We start from the raw sequence: 22,657 nt of genomic DNA, 5'->3' as shown, positions 1-22,657 counted from the left end.
AGGGCCTGTTAAAGCCCATTGAGGTATCCCTTGTGTGATTTGAGGCTATGCAGGAAATAAACTGCTGCTGTGTAAAATGGGAATGTCTCTAAGCTTTTAATACCTGTGTGTACAAATGTGCAAAAAGTCTTCAGATGGGATGAAGCCTTTAGTATATCAGGCAGAGGGCCAAAGTATTTTAAGGAACTTATCACTCGATTCTTGAGGGCCACATAAACAAATCTCTCAGAAAAGAGAACAGAGTAAGAGAATTTATGATGAGGAGAAAAACAAAAAAGAAATTGAGAAGCAATGAAAACTAAATACCTGTTGGATGAATATTCAATAACACAGAAAGGATTCTCACTGTCGTAGAGTAATAATTGGAAGGGGATATAAAACTAAACTGGAAAACAGTAAATATGAAATGATTAAACTAAATAAATTCTTTAAAAAAAAATGAAACAAAAGCCAAAACAACAGAATTATTATGGCTCACAGATGTGAGATAAAAACAAAACGGTATGTATTCTTCAAACTGAACTGAATAAATAATAAGATGACTCATTAATTGAATATTAGAGCAAAGGAATACTGCAATTAGATTTTTTGTTTTGTTTTCTACATCATTGTAAAATTGGTTATTTTTTTCACTTTTCTATTATTCTGTTTGCACATTTTGATCTATTCCCATTCATTTGATTATTACTACTGTGTTCACTTTATGTATACTTTTTTATGTACAGTTTTTCTGTTTTCTATTTGTGAATTTCTCCTTGGGATTAATTATCTATCTATCTCTATCTATCTATCTGTTTTGTGTTATTAATTTAAACTAGAGGGCTCTGTCCCCTGCTCTCTTTGCTCAGCAGCTCGCTAGCCACTTTGCAGCTCTGCCACTTGCATATGGCGGATGTACAGTTTAAACAGATTGTTATTTTCATGGGAATTGTTACATATGCATAATAGACCTAACTATTTTACATTACAACAAGTAATTATCCATCCATCCATCCATTATCCAACCCACTATATCCTAACTACAGGGTCACGGGGGTCTGCTGGAGCCAATCCCAGCCAACACAGGGCACAAGGCAGGAAACAAACCCCGGGCAGGGCGTCAGCCCACCGCAGAGCAAGTAATCAACCATAGTAAAAAAATAGTAAAATGTAATAAATTGAAAGAAAATTATGTTTCATGTTGAGTTAGAGGTATTCATTGCGTTACACGTTTTCATTCTGTTTGGCTTTGAAATTAACACGCAAATACTTTTTAAACTTACGCTTTTACTGTAAAACTTCAGTAAACACAATATTTGGAATTAACTTTTCATCAATATCACATTGAATTTTGATTCTCTGTTTGGACTTACATCATGACAATGCAACGTATAACTGCCCGTGAGTGAATATAGTTTCTTTCTTTCTAATAAATAAACTGACTTTTTCGAATGTTTGTCCCTGTGATTTGTTAATTATCATAGCAAAAGCCATTCTAACGGGAAACTGTAACTGTTTTAATACGAATGGCATATCAAGATCTCCTTTGGTGTCTAATGTTACCCCCTGAAGATGTACTACATTACCTTTCTTGTCGCCTGTTAAAATTTTACATGTCAGAATTGTTCGACCAATTTTGAACACAACTAATCTTGTCCTATTGCATAGCCCATCACTCAAACATAAATTATGCAATAACATTACGATACACCCTTCTTTCAACAGTAATTTGGCCTGTGGAAGACCAAATGGTGTTGACAGTTATAGATATTCTTCGTGATATTGTAAGTTGATGTTTTCATCTTCCGCACCATCACCACCAACTGTTTCAGCAGAGTCTATTGATACGCATTTAACCAATTTGCTGTGTATCCGATCGACAATTTTCACGTTAATTTGTTTGACTTCATCGTTTCTCGGTGCTAGGATTGCCTGTGTACTCATTACTTCTGTTGATAACCCTTCAGGATGAAATTCTTCATTAAGATTTGGACATAATAAGACTTCTTTTATTGGGTACTTAAAGTGAGAAAAATGTAAAAATCTATAAGAGCTGAGAGTGCAGGAACTGTGTCTGACAAAAGCATTCACACGAATGAGAGGTGAGAGGACCATATGCATGGGCTGTTAACCGTAAATGGTTGAGAGGAGGGTGGAACTTGAAAAAATCTCTTGGCAATAGTCTCGTCTCATCTCAAGATTTTCTTTTATAACAGAGAGATATACAGTATTAATTTGATGTATTCATTATAAGCAGGCCTTTCACTACCCTGACAGTTTTGCTGCGGTGTGTATTATGCGGCTTTTCCAGCGATTTCCAGTTGCAGACCTTACATACATGTCCTAATCTTAGCGAGTTGGAGGCTGTCGTGGTGCACTCCTGTGAAGGCCAGTCATCTAGTCTGACATATCCAGTGACTCAGTCTCACCAGCCTGCAACTCACCCCAAAAATAATCAAACAGTTTTGATTTTGTTTCAAGTAATAACTGTGAGTTTGTATGCACAAGAGTTGAGGACCAATAAGCAGTCACCCACAAGTACAATGCACAGAATAAGAAGTGCAGGTGTTTTGGACCTGACAAACAGAAGAGGTGCTTGTGATGTCTCATGTTACCCAAGGCATCAGCCATAGTGATGCCACCGCTGTCCTGGGATTGTTCCTGCCCTGTGCTTGATATTTAAGTCATGAAATGCATTCACACGAGTACAATACAATTCAATTACAATACAATTTATTTTTTTATAGCTCAAAATCACACAAGAAGTGCCGCAATGGGCTTTAACAGGCCCTGTCTCTTGACAGCCCCCAGCCTTGACTCTCTAAGAAGACTACGTGGTGGGGCAGTGGTTAAGGCTTTGGACTTCAGACCCTGAGGTTGTTAGTTCAAATCCTGACGCCGGTTGGCCCCAAGCAAGTCACTTAACACACTTGTGTTCCAACTGGAAAAAGAAAATATAACCAATTGTATCTCTGATGTTGTAAGTCGCTTTGGATAACGGTATTGACCGAATAAATACATTTAAAATTCCTGGATTTGGTTCCGGCTTAGCGGTGATAGTGGGGTACCAATCTTTTCATTCATGTATATATCAATTGATTTAGCCCTCCCTAACTTTTTTTTTTCCCCCAAAGTGGGCTCGCCTCGCCCGATCCGGTCACCCCATCTCAGCGGTCATGGACTTCAATAAGATTGCATTTAATCGCCTTTGATCACATGCTATGTGAAAGGTCGTTGTCCTGAGAAGATCTCACAGCGGCCTTGTCTTTGTAAGAGGGCGTGAAAATGAGAGTGAAAGCAAACACAGCGAAAACACACCCCCTCCTGCCATTGGATCTCTGGAATGACGTCACAACCCCAGCCGCTCTCAAAAGTTCTTCGGGAAGAAGTTTGGGACTCGGCCGTTCAAGGAACTGATTGCGTGTTAGAAGAGGTCAACACCCCACGAGCAGCTCCATAACAGACGTGAGTTTTCTTTATTTTCATATTCTCGTTTTGTAGCGCCCTGGTTAGATTTTAGGAGTACTAGCGCACATTCATGTGCTTCTGTTATGCTTTTATTTTGACTTATTCATCTAATTTGCGCAATCCGATCTATTATTTTCTCACCTAACAGTCGATCAATAGCTCCACGTTGCGTTTTACGGTTTGGGTAAGGTTAGCGGTTCCCATCAAATAAAACTTAACTCGGCCCAGTGTGCCACAAACGACGTTGAACCCAAACTCTATCACGAGATGGGGCGCATCGTGTCAGTTGAGTCATCGCCTCTCGCGTTCGCTGCGGTTCAGCCGTAAGGTGAGGAGGGCGACGCGTCTCGCCATCATCCCATTTCGTCTTATCTGCTCCACTTTTGGACCCGACTTTGAACAGCCGCGCCTTCTCATCTGCGTGGCGGGTCGACCGGTCACCGATGTCCTTTAGAGTTTGTCCTTTCGAAAAGCCCCGAAGGCTACTGGAACGGAGAGGACTTGCTTTGGCATTCTCTGGCTAGGAAACGGCGACTGAACCAGTACGTGATTTTGAGGGTGTGCCAGTGTTTGGGATAGCCGTAAACTTTGTGGGGCTTCATGATTATATGTAGGCCTTGCGGCAGAGTTTCTTTAAAAAATAATAACTTGTGCAGGTTGACCTCCACATTTTCTCTAGTTTGCGAACTCTGTCTTAAAAATGGAGCGCAGCAAGTGTCATTTTGATTGAACTTGAAGTAAATCGAAGATGTACAGTGTTAATAATGGATATGTGGAATGGTATATGGCTGTTAGTTTAAATTTCACCCACAACACCACTCATCATTCGTTAATTGCCCGGAATTTACATACTTAGTTTGTTACGGTTTGTTCACTCTGGGATTCGAGTGATGTCATGGAGTACTACGGACGAGTGTGATACAATATTCGTTAAGGTCAATTGGCGAGTCACGATTCGCACTTTTATAAGCGAGCTCAGTTTTGAGTTCGGGTCTCTTTCCTGCCTCGAACCCACTGCTGTCGGGGTCGGCCATGGATGGCTGTTTTCTAGATAGTGCGGCGACATGTACACTACAGCAGCGCCCTCCAACAAGGTCCAGGGGACTCCCTGTCGCTGCAGGTTTATTGTTCCAGCCAGATTCACAGTAAGTGATAACTGATCTGCTATCAGTTGGCTGTTCTTTTCTTTTTTTTTTTTTTACTCTTCTGCATTCAGAAAAGCATAGCAGTATGCCTTTTACATCATAAGACATTTTAAAATATTTGTTTTTTTGCTACAGCTTTAAATGCTATGTTTCCTTTATTTTGTGTAGGCTTCTTAATCGTGACAATTAAATGCAAGCAAAGCAGAAACCTGGGCGAACAACAGTAAATGATAGGCTACAACTGCTTCAGTGTCAGACCCACTAATTAGTCAATAATGGAAATTGGGATAAATTATAAATAAAAAGTAAAAAAAAATCCACATAACTGCTTAATTTTAATTTAAAATGTATTAACACACTTTTGTAATTTCTTCATTGACCCCAAAACACAGAAACTGAGAAATCACAGCTCATTTAATTAGGCTGGGAGTCCAATGGTTGGAACAAAAACCTGCAGCCCCAGGGGGTCCCCAGGACCGAGTTTGGGAATCAGAGCTCTACAGAAGGCTCACCTACGGTGAAGGGTGAGGTTGCTGGCTTGATTTAAATTGTGGTAGGTTTTTGTGTTGGGCTGTGATTTAAATGCTGTGTTTACAGTTCACTTAAATGATTAGTTGGAGGATCTTGTGTCAATTGAATGTAAAACGTCTATGTAAATGTAACAAATACTTTAAACTCTGCTCAAACAAGTTACTTAAACCGTGAGAACGTAACTTATTTGAGTTACTCAGACTTTAAGTTCACAGTTGTCAGTTAAATGTTTTCTTAAATCAAATTACTGAATGTTCACAAAATGCAAACTCTTGCATTGCCTGATAATTAAAAAGACAAAAAGCAAACTTTAGAACCTTATTTCCAGAAATGTTTTATTTTGCCATTGTAATTAAACTGGCATTCCTCCTATCACAAACATGTAATTGTTAAATGCTATTGCAAGGTAGCTAATTACAATATTCCATTGCCAGTTGCTGGAACAAGGAGAAAAGCCTGCTCATGTGGTACAGGGTGGGCAGTGGGCTTATCAAAGACCAATGCATCCAAAGCCACCATCATAAACACACATATCACCGGTGCTTAGTTCTGTTATATTGGGTCATGTCTTTCTCAGACAACCCATAAATGAATTCCTGAAATTATACAATATCTTTACAAAAATGGTGGCCCCTTAAAGCAAATTGACTAAACATATGCGAATAGAGCCACCACAATAGTCCAAAAAATAGGTTGGTTGGGAGTATGCACTGCTAGTGCGCCCACCACACAATGAACCACCTGGATTGGGACCCAAGTAGCTCAATGTGAAATCCTTCCCATCCCCCAACCGGGAAATTGTAAAAAGATTTCCAGATTTGGCAACTTTGCTGTGTGGCATCCTAACATAACTGGTGTTAACTTGGCAATGTAATTCATTTGGTTTTTATAAACCTAAATTAACAGAGTTATGACAACCAAGCCTGCGGTGGGTTGGCACCATGCCCGGGATTGGTTCCTGCCTTGTGCCCTGTGTTGGCTGGGATTGGCTCCAGCAGACCCCCATGACCCTGTGTTCGGATTCAGCGGGTTGGAAAATGGATGGATGACAACCAAGCAAATTATGTAAATTGTACTAGAAACAAATTCATAAAAAAATGCAAACTTTCAGTTGAATCAGCTTAAAATAACCGTGCCACCCCTTTTAAGCAAATTATACTTTGTAATGTGAGCCCCAAGATATAAAAGTCGGTTGTACCAGAAATTGATGCAGAAACAAATGCATAAAAGCAACAAATGCACTCTTTAGTTGAATCAACTTAAAACACTTGTTCAAATGACCCATTTCCTAATATGCTATTTTAATGTTTAAAAACATCATCATGTTGAGTAAAGTCAACCTAAAGTAATTGGATAATAGCAACATACTTTAGAAATGATTTCTGTGAGTGGCACTGTTGTCAATTAAAACAATGAAGTCCATTCGTGTTGTTTCTAAGCAAACATCATGTCACTTGCTAACCTGCTTAAACCAGACTTGAGTCTGGTCTTGAGGGGCTCAAGCCGATCCCGGCTAGCATAGGGCACAAGGCAGGATCAAACCCTCAACAGGGTGCCAGTCCATCACAGGGTGAACACACACACACTAGGGCCAATTTAGAATTGCCAATTCGCCTCGCATGCATGTTTTCGGATTGTGTGAAGAAATCCATGCAGACCCAGAGAGAATGTGCCCGCCACACTGTGCCACCGTGCTGTCCCCTCTAAGCAAATTATACTTTGTAACATGACCCCCAAGATATAGAAGTCATTTGTACCAAAAATGGATATGTAAAGATTTACAACTTATCCATTTTCAGTAAAGGCAACGTAAGTTGGATAACTATTGGCAACATACCTTTAAAAAAAAAAAAAAAAATTTGAGTGATACATTAACATTGTAAATCTGCAGGCACATTAGGGAGGAGACCGTACAACCCCTTAAAATGGCCGACGTGTGCAGATCGCAGGTCCAAAGGCAATGCCGTGCCAACTACTGGTTCCTTTTATCCTTCTCTAAATTTACTAACATTAAGACATTTTTAACTCGGTCTTCCCCTTCCCGAATTTTTGCACTGTCTCCAGTCTAACTCCCTGCACTTGCACCTTTCCGTCATAGCTCTCCACTAGAGAGCGAGAGTCAATTTTGAAGTTGTAAATTTAATTAATATTAGGGTTCTTGCATATATCCTTCCACTAAACTTGGAAACTTGACATTGACTAGAGAATGTAGAAATTGAAAATCTGACACAGAACCTAGAGGGTGATCCTCCAAATGTTGAGAATTTAGAGTCCGTTGTATAGAGCCCAGATAGGCTGGATTTGCTACAGTGGATTCTCTTTGACTGCGGTGGGTTGGCACCCTGCCCAGGATTGGTTCCCTGCCTTGTGCCCTGTGTTGGCTGGGATTGGCTCCAGCAGACCCCCGTGACCCTGTGTTCGGATTCAGCGGGTTGGATAATGGATGGATGGATGGATGGATTCTCTTTGAATCCGTACTTCCAATGTCAAAAGAGCACTCAACATCTTTGAATTAAATTTCTATGTCAAGTTTTTTTTGTCTATCTAAATCCATTAAATCCTAATTTAAAACAGTATTTTTACTAAATATACTTGCTTTGCTTAACTTTGTCAAATGCATGTCATCACATTATGTCAAATGCAGATCATGGATATTATTTTAAAACTAGCCGTGTAAGGCCGTACTGTAAAAAGCCCGGGCTCCTAGAAACTATTTAAATCGTTACAAAAAAAAATTGAAATGCAGAGTCGGCGGTTTCATTTTGCGGACATGCTCGCCTCCCCTTGTGTATCAACGGCTAAGCAAGTTTCTCATTTGTCTCATGTCGGCAGTTCCACTTTGGTGACGGAGTCGCTTTCTTTTTCGCACTTCCGAGCCAGACAGACACACACATACTTCCACACGTAGATGAAATTTATATATATAAAAGACTAGCCAGGTACATTGGGTGTAATTAATATTTAAATTGTCATTTATACTCTATCAATAGTGAAAAGTCAAGCAAAATGACACCTTTTTTTGGCTAACTAAAAAGATTACAATATGCAAGCTTTCGAGGCATCTCAGGCCCATTATTTTGGTTGATTGGACTTGTTGTGTAACCTTGGAAGTAGTTATACAGTGTATAAGGCAAGGATAAATAAGCATGGCATAGTAGTTAAGGATTTGGACTTTCAGAGGGCAGTGTGTTCAAATCCTGCTATGGACACTGAGTGGTCATGAGCAAGTCACTTCACCAGTCTGTGGTCTAAATGGAAAAGCAAAAGGAACCAGTTTTATCTCTTAAATGTAAGTCATGGTGGATAAAAGTGTCCACCAAATAAGTAAACGTATCAGAAGCAAAGTAAAGGATGATTTTCTGCTGTAGGGTGGGAAACCCGTTTGCCAGTGTATTAAAATAAATTTAAAATGATCCTGAATCAGCTTCCACAGCCACACAACTTGCAGCAATCGTAAAACAAACTTTTTCTCTCCAACTGTACTAAGATGTGGGGATCCGGTGACGAAACAAGTGGTTCTTTATGCAAAGTCACTTGCATAATGCTTGTTTTTCTTAAGCTAAAACAACTTAATCTGTACACAGGTGAAAATGGGACTGCTATGAGTATTACAAAAGTGTTAATTTTGAGTAAGATTAACATGAAATGGGTATAATGACAACAGTGGGCGACATGGATTATGCCTCTGTTAAAAAGAAAATGTAATGGTTTCAATTAATTGTGTTAATGTAACATCTAAAAAAAATTGTCGGCGTGACTAGAAAAAGCTGTGTAATACCAGCAAACATGACGATTTTAAGTTAAGTCGACGTACATTATATGCATAAACTACCCAGTTAGTTCATTTTTTGAGTGAGCGATGAATCTGCCATCTTGTAATTTTACAATTCAGAATGTTTGTGAATCCCATGTAGTGGTTTTTTTTTTTGTTTTTTTTTTTTTTTTTTTTTTTTTGCACCAAAGTTCAATCCAACATATTAACTACATTTCGATGAATATGCACATGGTGCTCCTAGTGTATTGCATTTCAGTTCAAGACCACACATTAATCTTGCCAAAACAGAATGTAATCAAATAGTCAAACCGTATCAAAAGGTGGGGCAAGGGGCTTGAATATACTTGTGGACACCAGGGGGTGCTCCAGTTTCCCCAAACACCCAACAAAAAATGGGCACGGACACAAGTTAAAAGTACAAAGTGTCTTATTGTGGGTAAACTCTTCTCAGAAAGCATTTCCCACCACCACAGCAACAAGTATATGCAATAAGCACAATAAAGCAACTCTGTCTTCCTTTCTCACTCTCTCTAAGGGACACTTCTACTGCATCCTCCACTCCTCCTTGCAAGCTTCTTCCACCTGATGCTGACTTGTCCCTCTGAGGCAGGCAGCTCCTTTTATCTCCCACACAGGAGTACTTCTGGTCTTCCATAAATGTGGGTCAAAAGCACTTCCAGGTGAGATGGAAACCCCATGAAATGGGGCTCCCCAGTACCTCCAGCACCCCCTGGTGGCACCCACAGAACCCAACAGTGCTGATTCGAAGAACTCAATGTCCCATTCTGCACTGTGGGAACCTGAGGGGGCTGCCATCTAGCGCTCCTCTTCATGCTCTCTTCCCCGGTCCTTCAATCTCATGGGTAACCTGGCCATCCCTTACAAGTAATAAGTGTTACATGAAATGTTTTACCTCTTATTAAATATGTGTTTTATTACTTTATTTCCATGACCCCTCGCACAAGATGACATGCATCTTGAAATGTTGTGGAGAAATAATTCAGAAAAAAACGAGCAGAGAATTCAGAGAAGCAAAACAATTTAGACTATTGCAGAGCATAGGTAATTTAAAGCAGTCATTTTCACCTGTCAAGGTTGAAAGGATGGGCTCTAGAGAGTACTGTTTTTCAATTGGTAAATCATTGGGGGGGGGGTGTCCAGTTACTTTGCACATGTCTGTGAGCCACAGAATTCCCAAGGCAAGCAAAGCACAAGCTCCAAGTTGTGAGCAGACTTGAGTGCATGAAATAGTTGGCCAGAAGTAATGAGTGAAGCAACTACTAGAAAGGATACATTTGGTACTTTAAAAGCCAGTTATTTCTTCACACTCATGGGACATATTAATTTGCCTCATGAAAGTGTTACCAAGTGAGTCATTTTTTTCCTAAATAATAATAAACTAGCCCACTCCTGCCTTTTATAATAGTTTACGGGTACCGTACTCCCATTATAAACGATAGCTTTAAAACTTAATTAGCAAAGGTTTTGATTTAAGAAAACGTACCTTCTGTGTTGCTGAGGTATGATTGTGACAACCAATGTAAACCGGGAAAAATACATTTTAGTGCAGATTCTTGGTATAATTTTTCTCAACGCAAGGATCGGTTTCTTGTTTGCAGCCATTGTGCACGGAATTATGGAAAACCCCACACTGGAGTTTCATTGTACTTTTGTATCCGTCACAATAAATCTAAAAATGCTTTCAAGACTGCATTGTATTTTAAAGAGAGGCCCTCAATGTATTGAAAGAGCGAAGCTACTTGCGACATATGGCCATGGCATGTCTTGTGCCTGCTTGATGATAAATAATAAAAAAAAAAAACCCTAAGAAAATGGAAAAGTTAAAACACACGCAATGGGGCAAACTGAATTCCCACAACCCAATTATCAGCTTTTTAAATGCACGAGGAGTCAATCTTGTTGATGATACAATGTTAAAAGAACTGAGGAGAACACGTCTCAGACATTTCCCTGAGACCAGGTAATCCATAAATTTATAAGAGGAGAGCATGCAAATGCCATATAGACCCCGTAACTATGGGGCACAAATGACAGCTCTGCACCGCCACTCTGCCTGTGTTAAAACATCTGTGCTGAATTTCCTAAACTTCACCCTAATTAGCAATGCCAATTCACTTCATTTTACAGTGGCGTGTGAGTGAGGTGTTTTAGGACCAATACTGTCAGATTTCATGTTACTGGAATTGGAGGCTTTTTTTTCTGTCTCTAATCCATTTAAAAAAAAAAAAATAATAAAAAAAAAAAAAAATTACAACCCCAATTCCAATGAAGTTGGGACGTTGTGTAAAATGTAAATAAAACCAGAATACCATGATTTGCAAATCCTTTTCAACCTATATTCAATTGAATACACTACGAAGACAAGATATTGAATGTTCAAACTGAAACTTTATTGTTGTTTTGCAAATCTTCACTCATTTTGAATTTGATGCCTGCAACACGTTCCAAAAAAGCTGGGACAGGGGCAGCAAAAGACTGAAAGTTGAGGAATGTTCAAAAAACACCTGTTTTGAACTTTCCACAGGTGAACAGGTTAATTGGAAACGGGTGTTTGTCATGATTGGGTATAAAAGGAGCATCCCCGAAAGGCTGTCGTTCACAAGCAAGGATGGGGTGAAGTTCACCACTTTGTGAACAACTGCGTGGGCAAACAGTCCAGCAGTTTAAGAACAACATTTCTCAATGTACAATTGCCAGGAATATCATCAAAAGATTACGAGAATCTGGAGAAATCTCGTAAGCAGCCAGGCTGAATACCAACACTGGATGCCCATGACCTTCGATCCCTCAGGCGGCACTGCATTAAAAACCGACATCATTCTGTAAAGGATATTACCATGTGGGCTCAGGAATACTTCAGAAAACCATTGTCAGTTAACAGTTTGTCGCTACATCTACAAGTGCAAGTTAAAACTCTACCATGCAAAGCGAAAGCCATAAATCAACAACACCCAGAAATCATCTGTAATGGACTGACGCAAAGTGGAAAAGTGTGCTGTTGTCTGACGAGTCCACATTTCAGATTGTTTTTGGAAGTCATGGACGTCGTGTTCTCCGGGCCAAAGAGGAAAAGGACCATCCGGATTGTTGTCAGCGCAAAGTTCAAAAGCCAGCATCTGTGATGGTATGGGGGTGTGTTAGTGCTCATGGCATGGGTAACTTGCACATCTGTGAAGGCACCATTAATGCTGAAAGGTACATACAGGTTTTGGAGCAACATATGCTGCCATCCAAGCGACGTCTTTTTCAGGGACGTCCCTGCTTATTTCAGCAGGACATTGCGAAGCCACATTCTGCATGTGTTACAACAGCGTGTCTTCGTAGTAGAAGAGTGTGGGTACTAGACTGGCTTGCCTGTGGTCCAGACCTGTCTCCCATTGAAAATGTGTGGCGCATTATGAAGCGCAAAATACGATGATGGAGACCCCGGACTGTTGAGCAACTGAAGTTGTACATCAAGCAAGAATGGGAAAGAATTCCACCTACACAGCTTCAAAAATTAGTGTCCTCAGTTCCCAAACGCTTATTGAGTGTTGTTAAAAGGAAAGGTGATATAACACAGTGGTAAACATGACCCTGTCCCAGCTTTTTTGGAACGTGTTGCAGGCATCAAATTCAAAATGAGTGAAGATTTGCAAAACAACAAAGTTTATCAGTTTGAACATTCGATATCTTGTCTTTTGTAGTGTATTCAATTGAATATAGGTTGAAAAGGATTTGCAAATCATTGTATTGTTTTTATTTACGTTTTACACAGCGTCCCAACTTCATTAGAATTGGGGTTGTACACTAAGGTTCTGCATGACCAGAGGTGTAGAAGCCATATGTCCTATATTAAAGTGTTAACCTTGAGGAGGAGGTCGGAAGCATGTGCTGATACCCACCATACAACAAGCCACCAGGATTGGGACCCGAGTGCAGTGGGTGACCCCTCAGCACCACACTGGATCAGTGCGAGGTTATTTACAGTGGCTGGAGTGCCAATCCTGTCACCAACCCCAATGTTTCCCCTGTAGGTTGGAGGGCCTACATGCAGGGCTGAATGCAGGTTAACATCATACCCAGGATGAAGCAATTGCAGGTTAAGGGATTTGCTCAAGGGCCCAACGCAGCAGAGTCACATCTGGTGTTTACGAGATTCAAACCGGCAGCATTCAGATTGCCAGCGCAGATCCCTAACCTTAGAGCCACCACTTTTTTAATTAAACTGTAGACCACAGGTGTTCATTTTTAATAACAAAGTTAAATTCTGTATGCTTATAGCTCAGTGACCATAAAAGTACTGAAATAACATACAAGGTGTTTTCATGTGCATATGGGATGCTTTCACATACGTACGAGAAGGGCTATCCCATAATTTTTTATTCCCCACTGTGTGGTTCGGAGTTTCCATACAATATGAAACACACCATCCATCCATCCAGTATCCAACCCGCTATATCCTAACTACAGGGTCGCGGGGGGTCTGCTGGAGCCAATCCCAGCCAACACAGGGCGCAAGGCAGGAAATAAACCCTGGGCAGGGCGCCAGCCCACTGCAGTATGAAACGCACCATGAAATGAAAAATGTTATTCTTCACCTGCCAAGTTCTGTCTCGACTGGTGATATGTAAGTGACACACATACACAAAGATGTGACTGCATGTCTGTGATGGTTGAGTGCAATAAACACTTGCACAGAATTATTGCACAGAGTGTCTACTTTAAAAGAAGTCCTCAGGATTCTATACGTGAACTGTCTGCTGTGAATGTGATGCTCGATGGCTGCAGATTTATGTCCTCTGTACTCACAATTCAGCAATCGAAATGCCGAGCGTGCTTCAATTTTGACTTAAAAATAACATTTTTCTTTGTGTATTTTGTGTGTGTGTGTGTTGTTACTGAAATAAATGCACAAAGAAATATTTATCAAAACTTTTGTAAGCTTGCATTGTCATATTTTGTAGTTCATTTTTTTTGTGCATTTAATTTTATCTTAAACTAGCCTTCCCCCGTGGCTTTGCCCCCGTATTTGTGAAACAGGACAGCGAGGGGTGTCCTGCCTGGCTCCTACTCCTGACGTTGTGCTTCCTCCCCTCGGCCCGAAGCCTCTGTCTCGGATTAGTTCGCTTGCAGGAGTGATTTATTTGCGCTATGATTCTTAGCGCGCTGAGAGAAGTCGCAAAATCAACTGGAACGTTCAAGCAAATTCTAGAAAAAAGCCCAAACAAAATCCGTGAAGTAGTTCTCTCGTTTGCTAGCTAAGCGGATGTAAGATACGCCCTGAGTTTGGCACGTGAGTGAGGAGGGCCCTGCCCACCTCCCCTCGGCTCGCTGTGTCTCTCTTGGATTTGCACAAATTGAGAGAAGTTGCAAAATCAACCGGAATGTTTAAGCAAATTATAGAAAAAAACCCCATCTAAATCTGTTAAGTAGTTCCCTTGTGAAAAGTGGACAAACATACAGTCAGACAGATACATAGAATAGAGAGAGAGAGAGAGATTCTTCCATAGCCAAGCACCCTGGGCAATCTACAATACACAAGTTTAAAGTTATTCACCACAAACATCAATCCAGTTTCTTCAATTCTAATTCTGGCATGAAGACCTGATATATAAAATGTAGCCTAAAGTACTTTTACAGCATTGTAGAGGTATGCACAGCACCATCTACTGGTGTGCCTGTGTATTGCACTTCATAGCAATGCATATGAAAAGCAAGAGAAAACGTAAACCTTTTTAGTGTGTGTGTGGTGGTCAGCACTGCTATTTCACAGGTTAGGATAAATAGGTCAAGCATTCCAGCTTGGTGACTGGGTGGGGTTTCCTCCTAGTACTCCTTATCCACCCAAATCCCAAAGAGGTAAATGTTAAAGGTGATACCCAGCAGATCGGATATGTGCAAGTGTGTCTTGTGATAGGCTAGCACCTCCAGCTAGTGTTGTTGCACGCTGTTGGGACATGCTGGGGCTCCCTAGAAGAAAACGACATCTCTTTCACTAGCAAGTGTGAAGTTTGTAGCTCAGAGCACCATGGCTGAGGATGTAGAGGGAAAGAGGTAAATGTTTTGAAACTGATTGAAAATGTATTCGCTTAGCTGGGCAAACTAAGTTGGGCAAAGTTTTCCAGCTACAATACTTTGTTGCAACATTATATTTTTCAAAAGTGAAACAATCAGAACAGGTGACACATTGTGGAGTATTGAATATAAGACATATGACACACATCCCTCTGTGTGGCCCATATTTTGTTTGTGTCTCTTGGCCTTCATGTTGATGTGTAGTGGATATATTGTCCCTAACTGGATCCTTCCTAAAGTCCACTCTTGTTTCAAATCTTTACTAGACAAAGTTGAAACTTTAAATGAGTCACGTCCTGACAGACTTACCACGATTCTCATAGCAAGAAGCAGTAGCCTGAATTGTATCTGGAAATTGGAAGCTTTGGAAATCCTCTCATATTAAAACCTTTTTGTCCTAGGTTCTCTTTCTAAGGACACACAAGAAATCCTCTTCAACACTATAAGAATGGCAGATAAGCAGGATGAACCCACCAAAGGGCAGAATGAGAGTGGCCCGCAAGCCGAAGAGACTCTAAGCACCGACTCCTCAGGGGAACGCCAGGTAAACCTCCACTTCTCCATCTCACATGCCACCATCCATTCAACATCTTTCACTTTTGGCTTCACCCCATCTGTGTTCTTGTATCATAGAGTTTGGTCAGCCGGGTGACCAACCTGCCACTGTTTACCTCTGCTTATGACATGGTTGCCAGCACCTACTCCAGCACCAAGGAGAATCACCCTTACATCAAGTCTGTGTGCGACGTGGCGGAGATGGGCGTGAAAACCTTGAGCGCTGCTGCAGCCAGTGGCTCCAAGCCACTCCTCGACAAGTTTGAACCCCAGAGTGAGTGTTTCTCTTTGTGCTTTGACTTTGAAGTTCATTAAAAGGTATGCTCCTTGCATTGAGTGAGGTCTGTATTGGCTAAGATTTTTCTGGAACACCAGGTCATCATTCAGTGCCATCCAAATGACACCCTACATACAGAAGAATAAAGCCTTTAGTCTGATTTTTAGATTCAAATTATGGGAAAATTCTAACTGTTCAGAGGTAAATCTTTGAAGGCAAAATAATTTTCTCAAAACACACATCGCAACTGTTGGCATCCCTGTATTTTGTACTTCCCCCTTACAATGCTCACCTCATTTAAATGGACTGACTTCTACTTTATAAAAACCCTTATGGTGCTCCCCCCCCCCCCATAAACTATCCATCCATCCATCCATCCATTTTTCCAACCCGCTGAATCCAAACACAGGGTCACGGGGGTCTGCTGGAGCCAATCCCAGCCAACACAGGGCACAAGGCAGGAAACAATCCTGGGCAGAGTGCCAACCCACCGCAGGACACACACAAACACACCCACACACCAAGCACACACTAGGGCCAATTTAGAATCGCCAATCCACCTAACCTGCATGTCTTTGGACTGTGGGAGGAAACCGGAGCGCCCGGAGGAAACCCACGCAGACACGGGAAGAACATGCAAACTCCACGCAGGGAGGACCCGGGAATCGAACACAGGTCCCCAGATCTCCCAACTGCAAGGCAGCAGCACTACCCACTGCGCCACCGTGCCACCCCCCCCCATAAACTAGTAAAATATTAAATACAAAATATTTTGTAATTGAGGATATGCCATGAAGTAGAGACACTCCTTATACTTGTGATGATTTTCATACAGATGTTTGTGGTTACATTCAGTGAATGAAATGAGAAATGTGTGGTAAGTGAATCTCTGCAGGCTTCTGTTTTGACTACTTCACTCCTTATTTGGCACCAATACATGTCCACTCGTAACCATTCTTTTAAAAAAAAAAAAAAATATATATATCTTCATTTCCTTGCATTTCACTCCTTAAAAACTAATTATTTCTCTCTGCTTAGCTAAACTTTACATACAGTAAATTTACCAGTGCTGTGCAAGTTCTCACCTCACAAGAACTATAGCTCAAAGTTCAGTTCACACAGATTAAAATGAATAAATTCACGTTCATAGTTCACCATTTCAGTTTTGAACTAGTTCATGTTCAGTTCATTTTGTACTTTTTTGAGGAGTGAGTAAATGACCCACGAGTTTACTTTTTTCAATTTTGCATGCCTTATATTAGGCTATTACAGTGTTCTTGAATAAAATACAATAATTAAGAAGACTTTGTTTAAATACACTTTAGTTTTACCCAGTAACAAACACGTATAACCATACTGTATATGTGAATATCCTCCCGGTCAAAAAAGAAACTAAATAGATGCAAGTATACATTTAAATTACCGCTATATTTCCAACTGTGACACAAATGGTGACTGTGGAACCAGCATGTAGGTGAACTAACCGATTACACTGCCGGTCAAAATTCATGTCACATATTGCATGTCCAACGGGGAAAAAAAATAAAGTGGCCTCACGAAGTCCAAAGTTTTCCTCAAAGCGAAAGCAGAGTTCCACTGTGTGCTTGTGTCCATTGGGGTGCAGCTTAAGCACAAGCAGGCAGACAGACGGTGCCTATTTGATTTTTACATTTTTTCCCGTATACAAACGGCAAAAAATTTGTACAAAATATTCATAAGAAATCCATTATTTGTGCTTATCTGAAAATCTGATTCGGCTCCACCCCTACATTACAGGGTTAAGGCAAAACGTTTAATCTGGACCTAAACCAGATCCAGAATGTCACATAAAACTGAACTCGCTCACGTTCAAGTTCTTCACTTAGAAAGAGATTTACGTTAAGTTCACTGTTCTTAGAAAAATGAGCTTGTTCAATGAAGGCGCTCTTTTGAACTAGTTCACGCACAGCACTGAAATTTACACTGCTAGTGAACAACCTCAGAAGTCACTTCTGTTCACTTCTGAAGAATTCTTCAATAATGTTTGTTTTACACTTTAATACTGTATTTATGTCAGAAATGTGCTTGAATGGAAGCAAACTGTACTGCACCCCCCCCAAAAAAAAAACCCCCATGCTGTATAATGGAATAGATGCTGTATGATGGACACACATGTACAAATGAAGATTAACTAGTCATATGTTGATTTGCTTTGCCTCTTATTTTATTGCTAATTGGAGATTAAAAAGAGAAGCTTAAGGGGTCTTAAAGCAAGTCAATTAAAATGAGGGTAAACTAATTCTATTTAATTAGCAGCAATAATTAAGATACTAATAAAAAAAAAGAGGTTGTTAGAATGCAAACCCACAGCTGCTGCTGCAGGCCCCCAGAATCGGAGTTTGACACCTGCTTTAAAAGGTAAAATTTACACTCACCGGTCACTTTATTAGGTACTCCTTGCTAGTACCAGGTTGGACCACCTTTTGCTTTCAGAACTACTGTAATTCTTCATAGCATAGATTCCACAAGGTACTGGAAAACTTCTTCGGGGATTTTGCTCCATGATAGCATCACGCAGTTGCTGCAGATTTGTCAGCTGCACGTCCATGAAGTGAATCTTCTGTTCCACCACATCCCAAGGGTGCCTTACTGGATTGAGATCTGGTGACTGTGGAGGCCAGTTGAGCACAGTGAACTCAATCTGTTCTAGAAACCATTTTGGAATGATTTGAGCTTTGCGACAAGGGACATTATGCTGCAGCCATCAGAAGATGAGTCCACTGAGGTCATAAAAGGATGTACATGGTCCGCAACAATACTCTGGTAGGCTGTGGCATTTAAACAATGCTCAGTTGGTATTATGAGGCCCAAGAGAATATTCCCCCACACCACCACCAGCAGCATGAACAGTTGATACAAGGCAGGATGGATCCCTGCCTTCATGTTGTTGACACCAAATTGAGACCAGGCAATGTTTTTTCCAATTTTCTGTTGTCCAGTTTTGGTGAGCCCAAACTGCCTCAGTTTCCTGTCCTTAGCTGACAGGAGTGACACCTGGTGTGGTCTCTTGCTGCTATAGCCCACCTGCTTCAAGGTTCAGCATGTTGTACATTCAGAAATGCTCTTCTGCATACCTTGGTTGTAACAAGTGGTTATTTGAGTTACTGTTGCCTTTCTATCAGCTCGAGCCTGCCGCTCACTGGATATTTTCCATTTTCAGACCATTCTCTTTATTCTCTAGAGATGGTTGTGCGTGAAAATCCCAGTAGATCAGCAGTTTCTGAAATACTCAAACCAGCCCGTGTAGCTCCAACAATCGTGTCACATTCAAAGTCCCGTCAGTTACCTTTTCTTCCCCATTCTGATGCTCGGTTTGAACTTCAGTGCTTATAGGCCTGTGGACCTCATCAAGGCAATCTGCTGATCATCTGCCACCTGATTGGCTGATTTAGATATTTGTCAATAAGCAGTTGAACAGGTGTACCAGTGTAAATAGGAGTAAATATTAGTCAGATTTTGTTAATAATTTCTACAGGTGTCACTTGTTATACATATATATTTTGAGGGGATATTTTTTTGTCCTTCTGGCTATTGTGCAACTACCATAGTGAGAGGTTAGATTTGTCTGATTTGAGTGCATGATCAAGCTGAGACTCCCCACCGCATAGCCTTTTGCTCATCTTGAACCAAAGGTACTAATCATTCTAGTTGGCAATGAGATAGGACTGATGTGTGAGCAGTGGTGAGGAGCCTGCACCTTTTATTTTCTTTTTTTCTTTAGCATTTTATTGATTTTTTTTTTATTAAGATCAAATAACATTCAATACAAGCAAGTCAAGTTTAACAAAACTAGGTTCGAAATAAATCAATCCCCACCCATGAGAGAGAGCTAGGCAAGCAGAGTAAAACTTTAAACTAGTAAAAATATGTAGATAAATTTTAAGAAATCAATAAAAAAGACGGGAGAGAATCTGCTTCCTCGATTTTAAATGCTTATTCTAAAATGTTATTGATTAGGTCCTGCCAGGTTTTGTACAGATCCTCTAAGTGAGAATCTGATTTTTTCCAGTTTCAAATAGTATATAATATCAGTTACCCACTTTCTCTTTTTATAAAGAGATGGGTTAGGATTCTTCCAGTTGAGTAGACGTGCTAATAGGGTAGTAAAGGCAATTGCCATTTGTTTGTCCTTCTCCACTTTAAGCCCATCTGGAAAAACACCAAACACAGCTGTTAGTGGATTTGGAGAGATCATAACACCAAGGCTGTCTGAAAGGCATTTAAACATTTTGGTCCAGCATGATGTTAATTTGGTGCACACCCAAAACATTTGTCCCAGTGAGGCTGGAGCTTGATTGCAATGTTTGCAGGTTGGATCTTGCACCAGAAACATTTTGGACAATTTTAAACGAGAAGAGCCTGCACTTTTTTCTTGGGGGTATAATCGATCAATCTGGTTCAGCCTTGAATGAAGCGAGAGGCCAAAACGGGGTTTGGTCCGTTCCTAAGGACTGTGTGGCCTGCTAGGTGGGATGTGCCAGCCTTAGTACGGCCACTTCTCATACCATACACATTCTCCTTGGCCTAATGTATTGGATCTTTCAAGATGTTAATTGTTGTTTTAAAGTGCCTTTCATCACCAGAGCTACGGGCTTAGTGTTTGGCCTCCTTTCTTTTTTTTTAAATCCTATACTTTTTTTTTTTTGAATGAAAGCAGGCTGCAGTGCAATGTCAATGTGTATCCAACAGCTATGAATTTAAAATGGACACCAGGTTGCTCCAACCCAGTTAACCATCCCAGGCTTAAATAGGCAGCTTTGCAAAACTGAGCACATGGTTAGTGATAATGTAAGGCACAATATAGTAATACATTTTTATTTTATATAGAGCATTAAAGGGGCAGAGAGTATAACCTCTCATGGTCCTTGATTTTTACCAGACCTTTCAATATATGAGCTCTATAAAAATCTGTATGTAGTGCTTTCTTCACCAGATTTTAAACTCTTTGCTGTTCATCTTTCCAGAAAGAGAAAAGGTTGATTGCATTGAACTTGCCTGCGTTAAAAGGAACAATGCCATAGTCCCGGTGACGTGGAAAGGCAGACTGAGGTGGGCAGTGCATCTAGCAGCTGTGAGGCTAATGTCTATGCCCAGCTGCTGCTGTCTACATGAGTCTGCATGAGCCAATGTATCTTTTGGTTGGTCAGCAAGAAGGGTAAAGAACAATCTTTCATTTTATTGCAGTTGCCACCGCTAATGATTATGCTTGCAAGGGTCTCGATCATCTGGAGCAGAAGCTGCCCATCTTAAAGGAGCCAACTGAGAAGGTGAGCCACTGTTTTTTAGTGGATGTGAAGCACTACTGCACATTGTTATGAAGTGTGGTATAGTGTGGACGGTTTTGTTAAATTTATTTCTGGTCTCCCATCAGGTGGTTTCTGATACCAAGCAGCTTGTGAGCGGGGCTCGAGACTCCGTCACTCGGACGGTTTATGGAGCCAAGGATACCGTAACCAGCACTGTGACCGGTGTGGTAGACATGGCCAAGGGGGCGGTTCAAGGTGGTGTTGAGATGACCAAGTCTGCAGTTGGTGGAGGGGTCAACACTGTCATGGGGACAAGAGTGGGCCAGATGGTGGTCAGTGGAGTCGATATGGCACTTGGTAAATCTGAAGAATGGGTGGACTATTACCTTCCCGTGACAGAACAGGAATTGGGTGAGCCATCCTTCCTTTTTCAATGTCTGACACTTCAGTGTTTTTTTAGGAAACTTCTTACATTTCAAGTGTTCTTTCTGGCAGCCCAGCTCTCCACCCCTGCAGAAGGCTCAGAAGTGGTCCAGGTGGTACCTGGTGCTGGTCAGCCAAGCTACTATGTGCGTCTGGGTGTGCTTTCCAAGAAGCTTCAAACGCGGGCACTGCAGCACTCTCTGGGCAAGGCTGGGCAGGCACGGCAGAACATGCAGCAAGCGCTAGTCGACCTGCATAGCACCATTGACCTCATCGAGATCGCCAAAAAGGGAGTTGACTCCGCTAGCCAGAAACTGAGTGATACACAGGAGAACTTGCACCAGAAGTGGCAGGCATGGAGTGGCAGGCAAGCCAGTCCACCAGAGGACGGAGTTCCCAAAAATGAGGTAAGGTGCCATATGAGAATTTAGTGGAGTTTGATTAACACCCCAAGCCGTTGTTTTGTTATAGCTTCTCACCTGGTGTACATTTCTGCTTTTCAGCCCTTGGAGTCACGCATACTGACCATGGCCCGAGGACTTAGTGGGCAGCTCCAGAGTGCTTGCCTTGGCGTGGTGTCCAGTGCCCAGGGCCTGCCACAACACGTTCAAGAGCAGCTGGCCCAGGCAAGGCAGGCTGCTGCTCAAGTACATGGCGCCTTCAGTTCAGCTACCTCCTTCAGTGACCTGTCCGCACCAGTCCTGGCCCAAAGTAGGCAGCAGCTGGCACACGTGCGTCAGTCTTTGGATGGGGTGGTGGAATACCTGAAACACAACACGCCTCTCAACTGGCTGGTAGGGCCCTTTGCACCGCAAATTGCTGAAAAGCCTGAACAAGCTCAATGAGGGCTCAAGTTTGTGGAAAGGATGGATTTTTGTATTGCACTTACAACATTTCAGTATTCTGTCGCTCTTTGTAGTGTTATTAATCAAATCTACCTGCTTCCAGTATTCACTGCCCTTCTAATCAGCCTGGCGTGCCTCACTGCTTTCTTAGCTCTTGGATTGGGTAGCTCATGAGTGTTGATCTAGTGCCTTACAGTGGGAGCTTTCAATTAACATGACTGTTCAATTAGAAAATCTGAGGCTGGAGAGGGTTGTGAGTGCCCGTATTTCAATAAAGTCTGTTGTGAAAGCGAAAA

General features: G+C 41.3%; 1 protein-coding gene across 1 annotated transcript; it reads left to right on the top strand.

Moving 5' to 3' along the window:
- The first annotated feature begins 3,299 nt into the window (after nt 1-3,299).
- Nucleotides 3,300-22,657, top strand: plin3 (perilipin 3). Its single transcript, XM_028816502.2, has 7 exons — nt 3,300-3,444; nt 15,378-15,520; nt 15,610-15,805; nt 21,032-21,114; nt 21,219-21,504; nt 21,589-21,923; nt 22,020-22,657. Exons 2-7 carry the CDS (start codon nt 15,425-15,427, stop codon nt 22,359-22,361), a joined length of 1,338 nt encoding a protein of 445 aa, XP_028672335.1. The 5' UTR covers nt 3,300-3,444; nt 15,378-15,424; the 3' UTR covers nt 22,362-22,657.

Source organism: Erpetoichthys calabaricus, chromosome 12 (assembly GCF_900747795.2).
Source record: "Erpetoichthys calabaricus chromosome 12, fErpCal1.3, whole genome shotgun sequence".
Classification (NCBI taxonomy): Eukaryota; Metazoa; Chordata; class Cladistia; order Polypteriformes; family Polypteridae; genus Erpetoichthys; species Erpetoichthys calabaricus.
This window is presented reverse-complemented; position numbering and strand designations above follow the sequence as displayed.

Excerpts from the sequence above, each read along its gene's own strand:
- plin3 (XM_028816502.2), top strand. The coding sequence starts at position 15,425 with ATGGCAGATAAGCAGGATGAACCCACCAAAGGGCAGAATGAGAGTGGC. Across the intron at positions 21,505-21,588 it reads CGTGACAGAACAGGAATTGG|CCCAGCTCTCCACCCCTGCA; the intron begins GTGAGCCATCCT and ends TCTTTCTGGCAG. Across the intron at positions 21,924-22,019 it reads ACGGAGTTCCCAAAAATGAG|CCCTTGGAGTCACGCATACT; the intron begins GTAAGGTGCCAT and ends TCTGCTTTTCAG.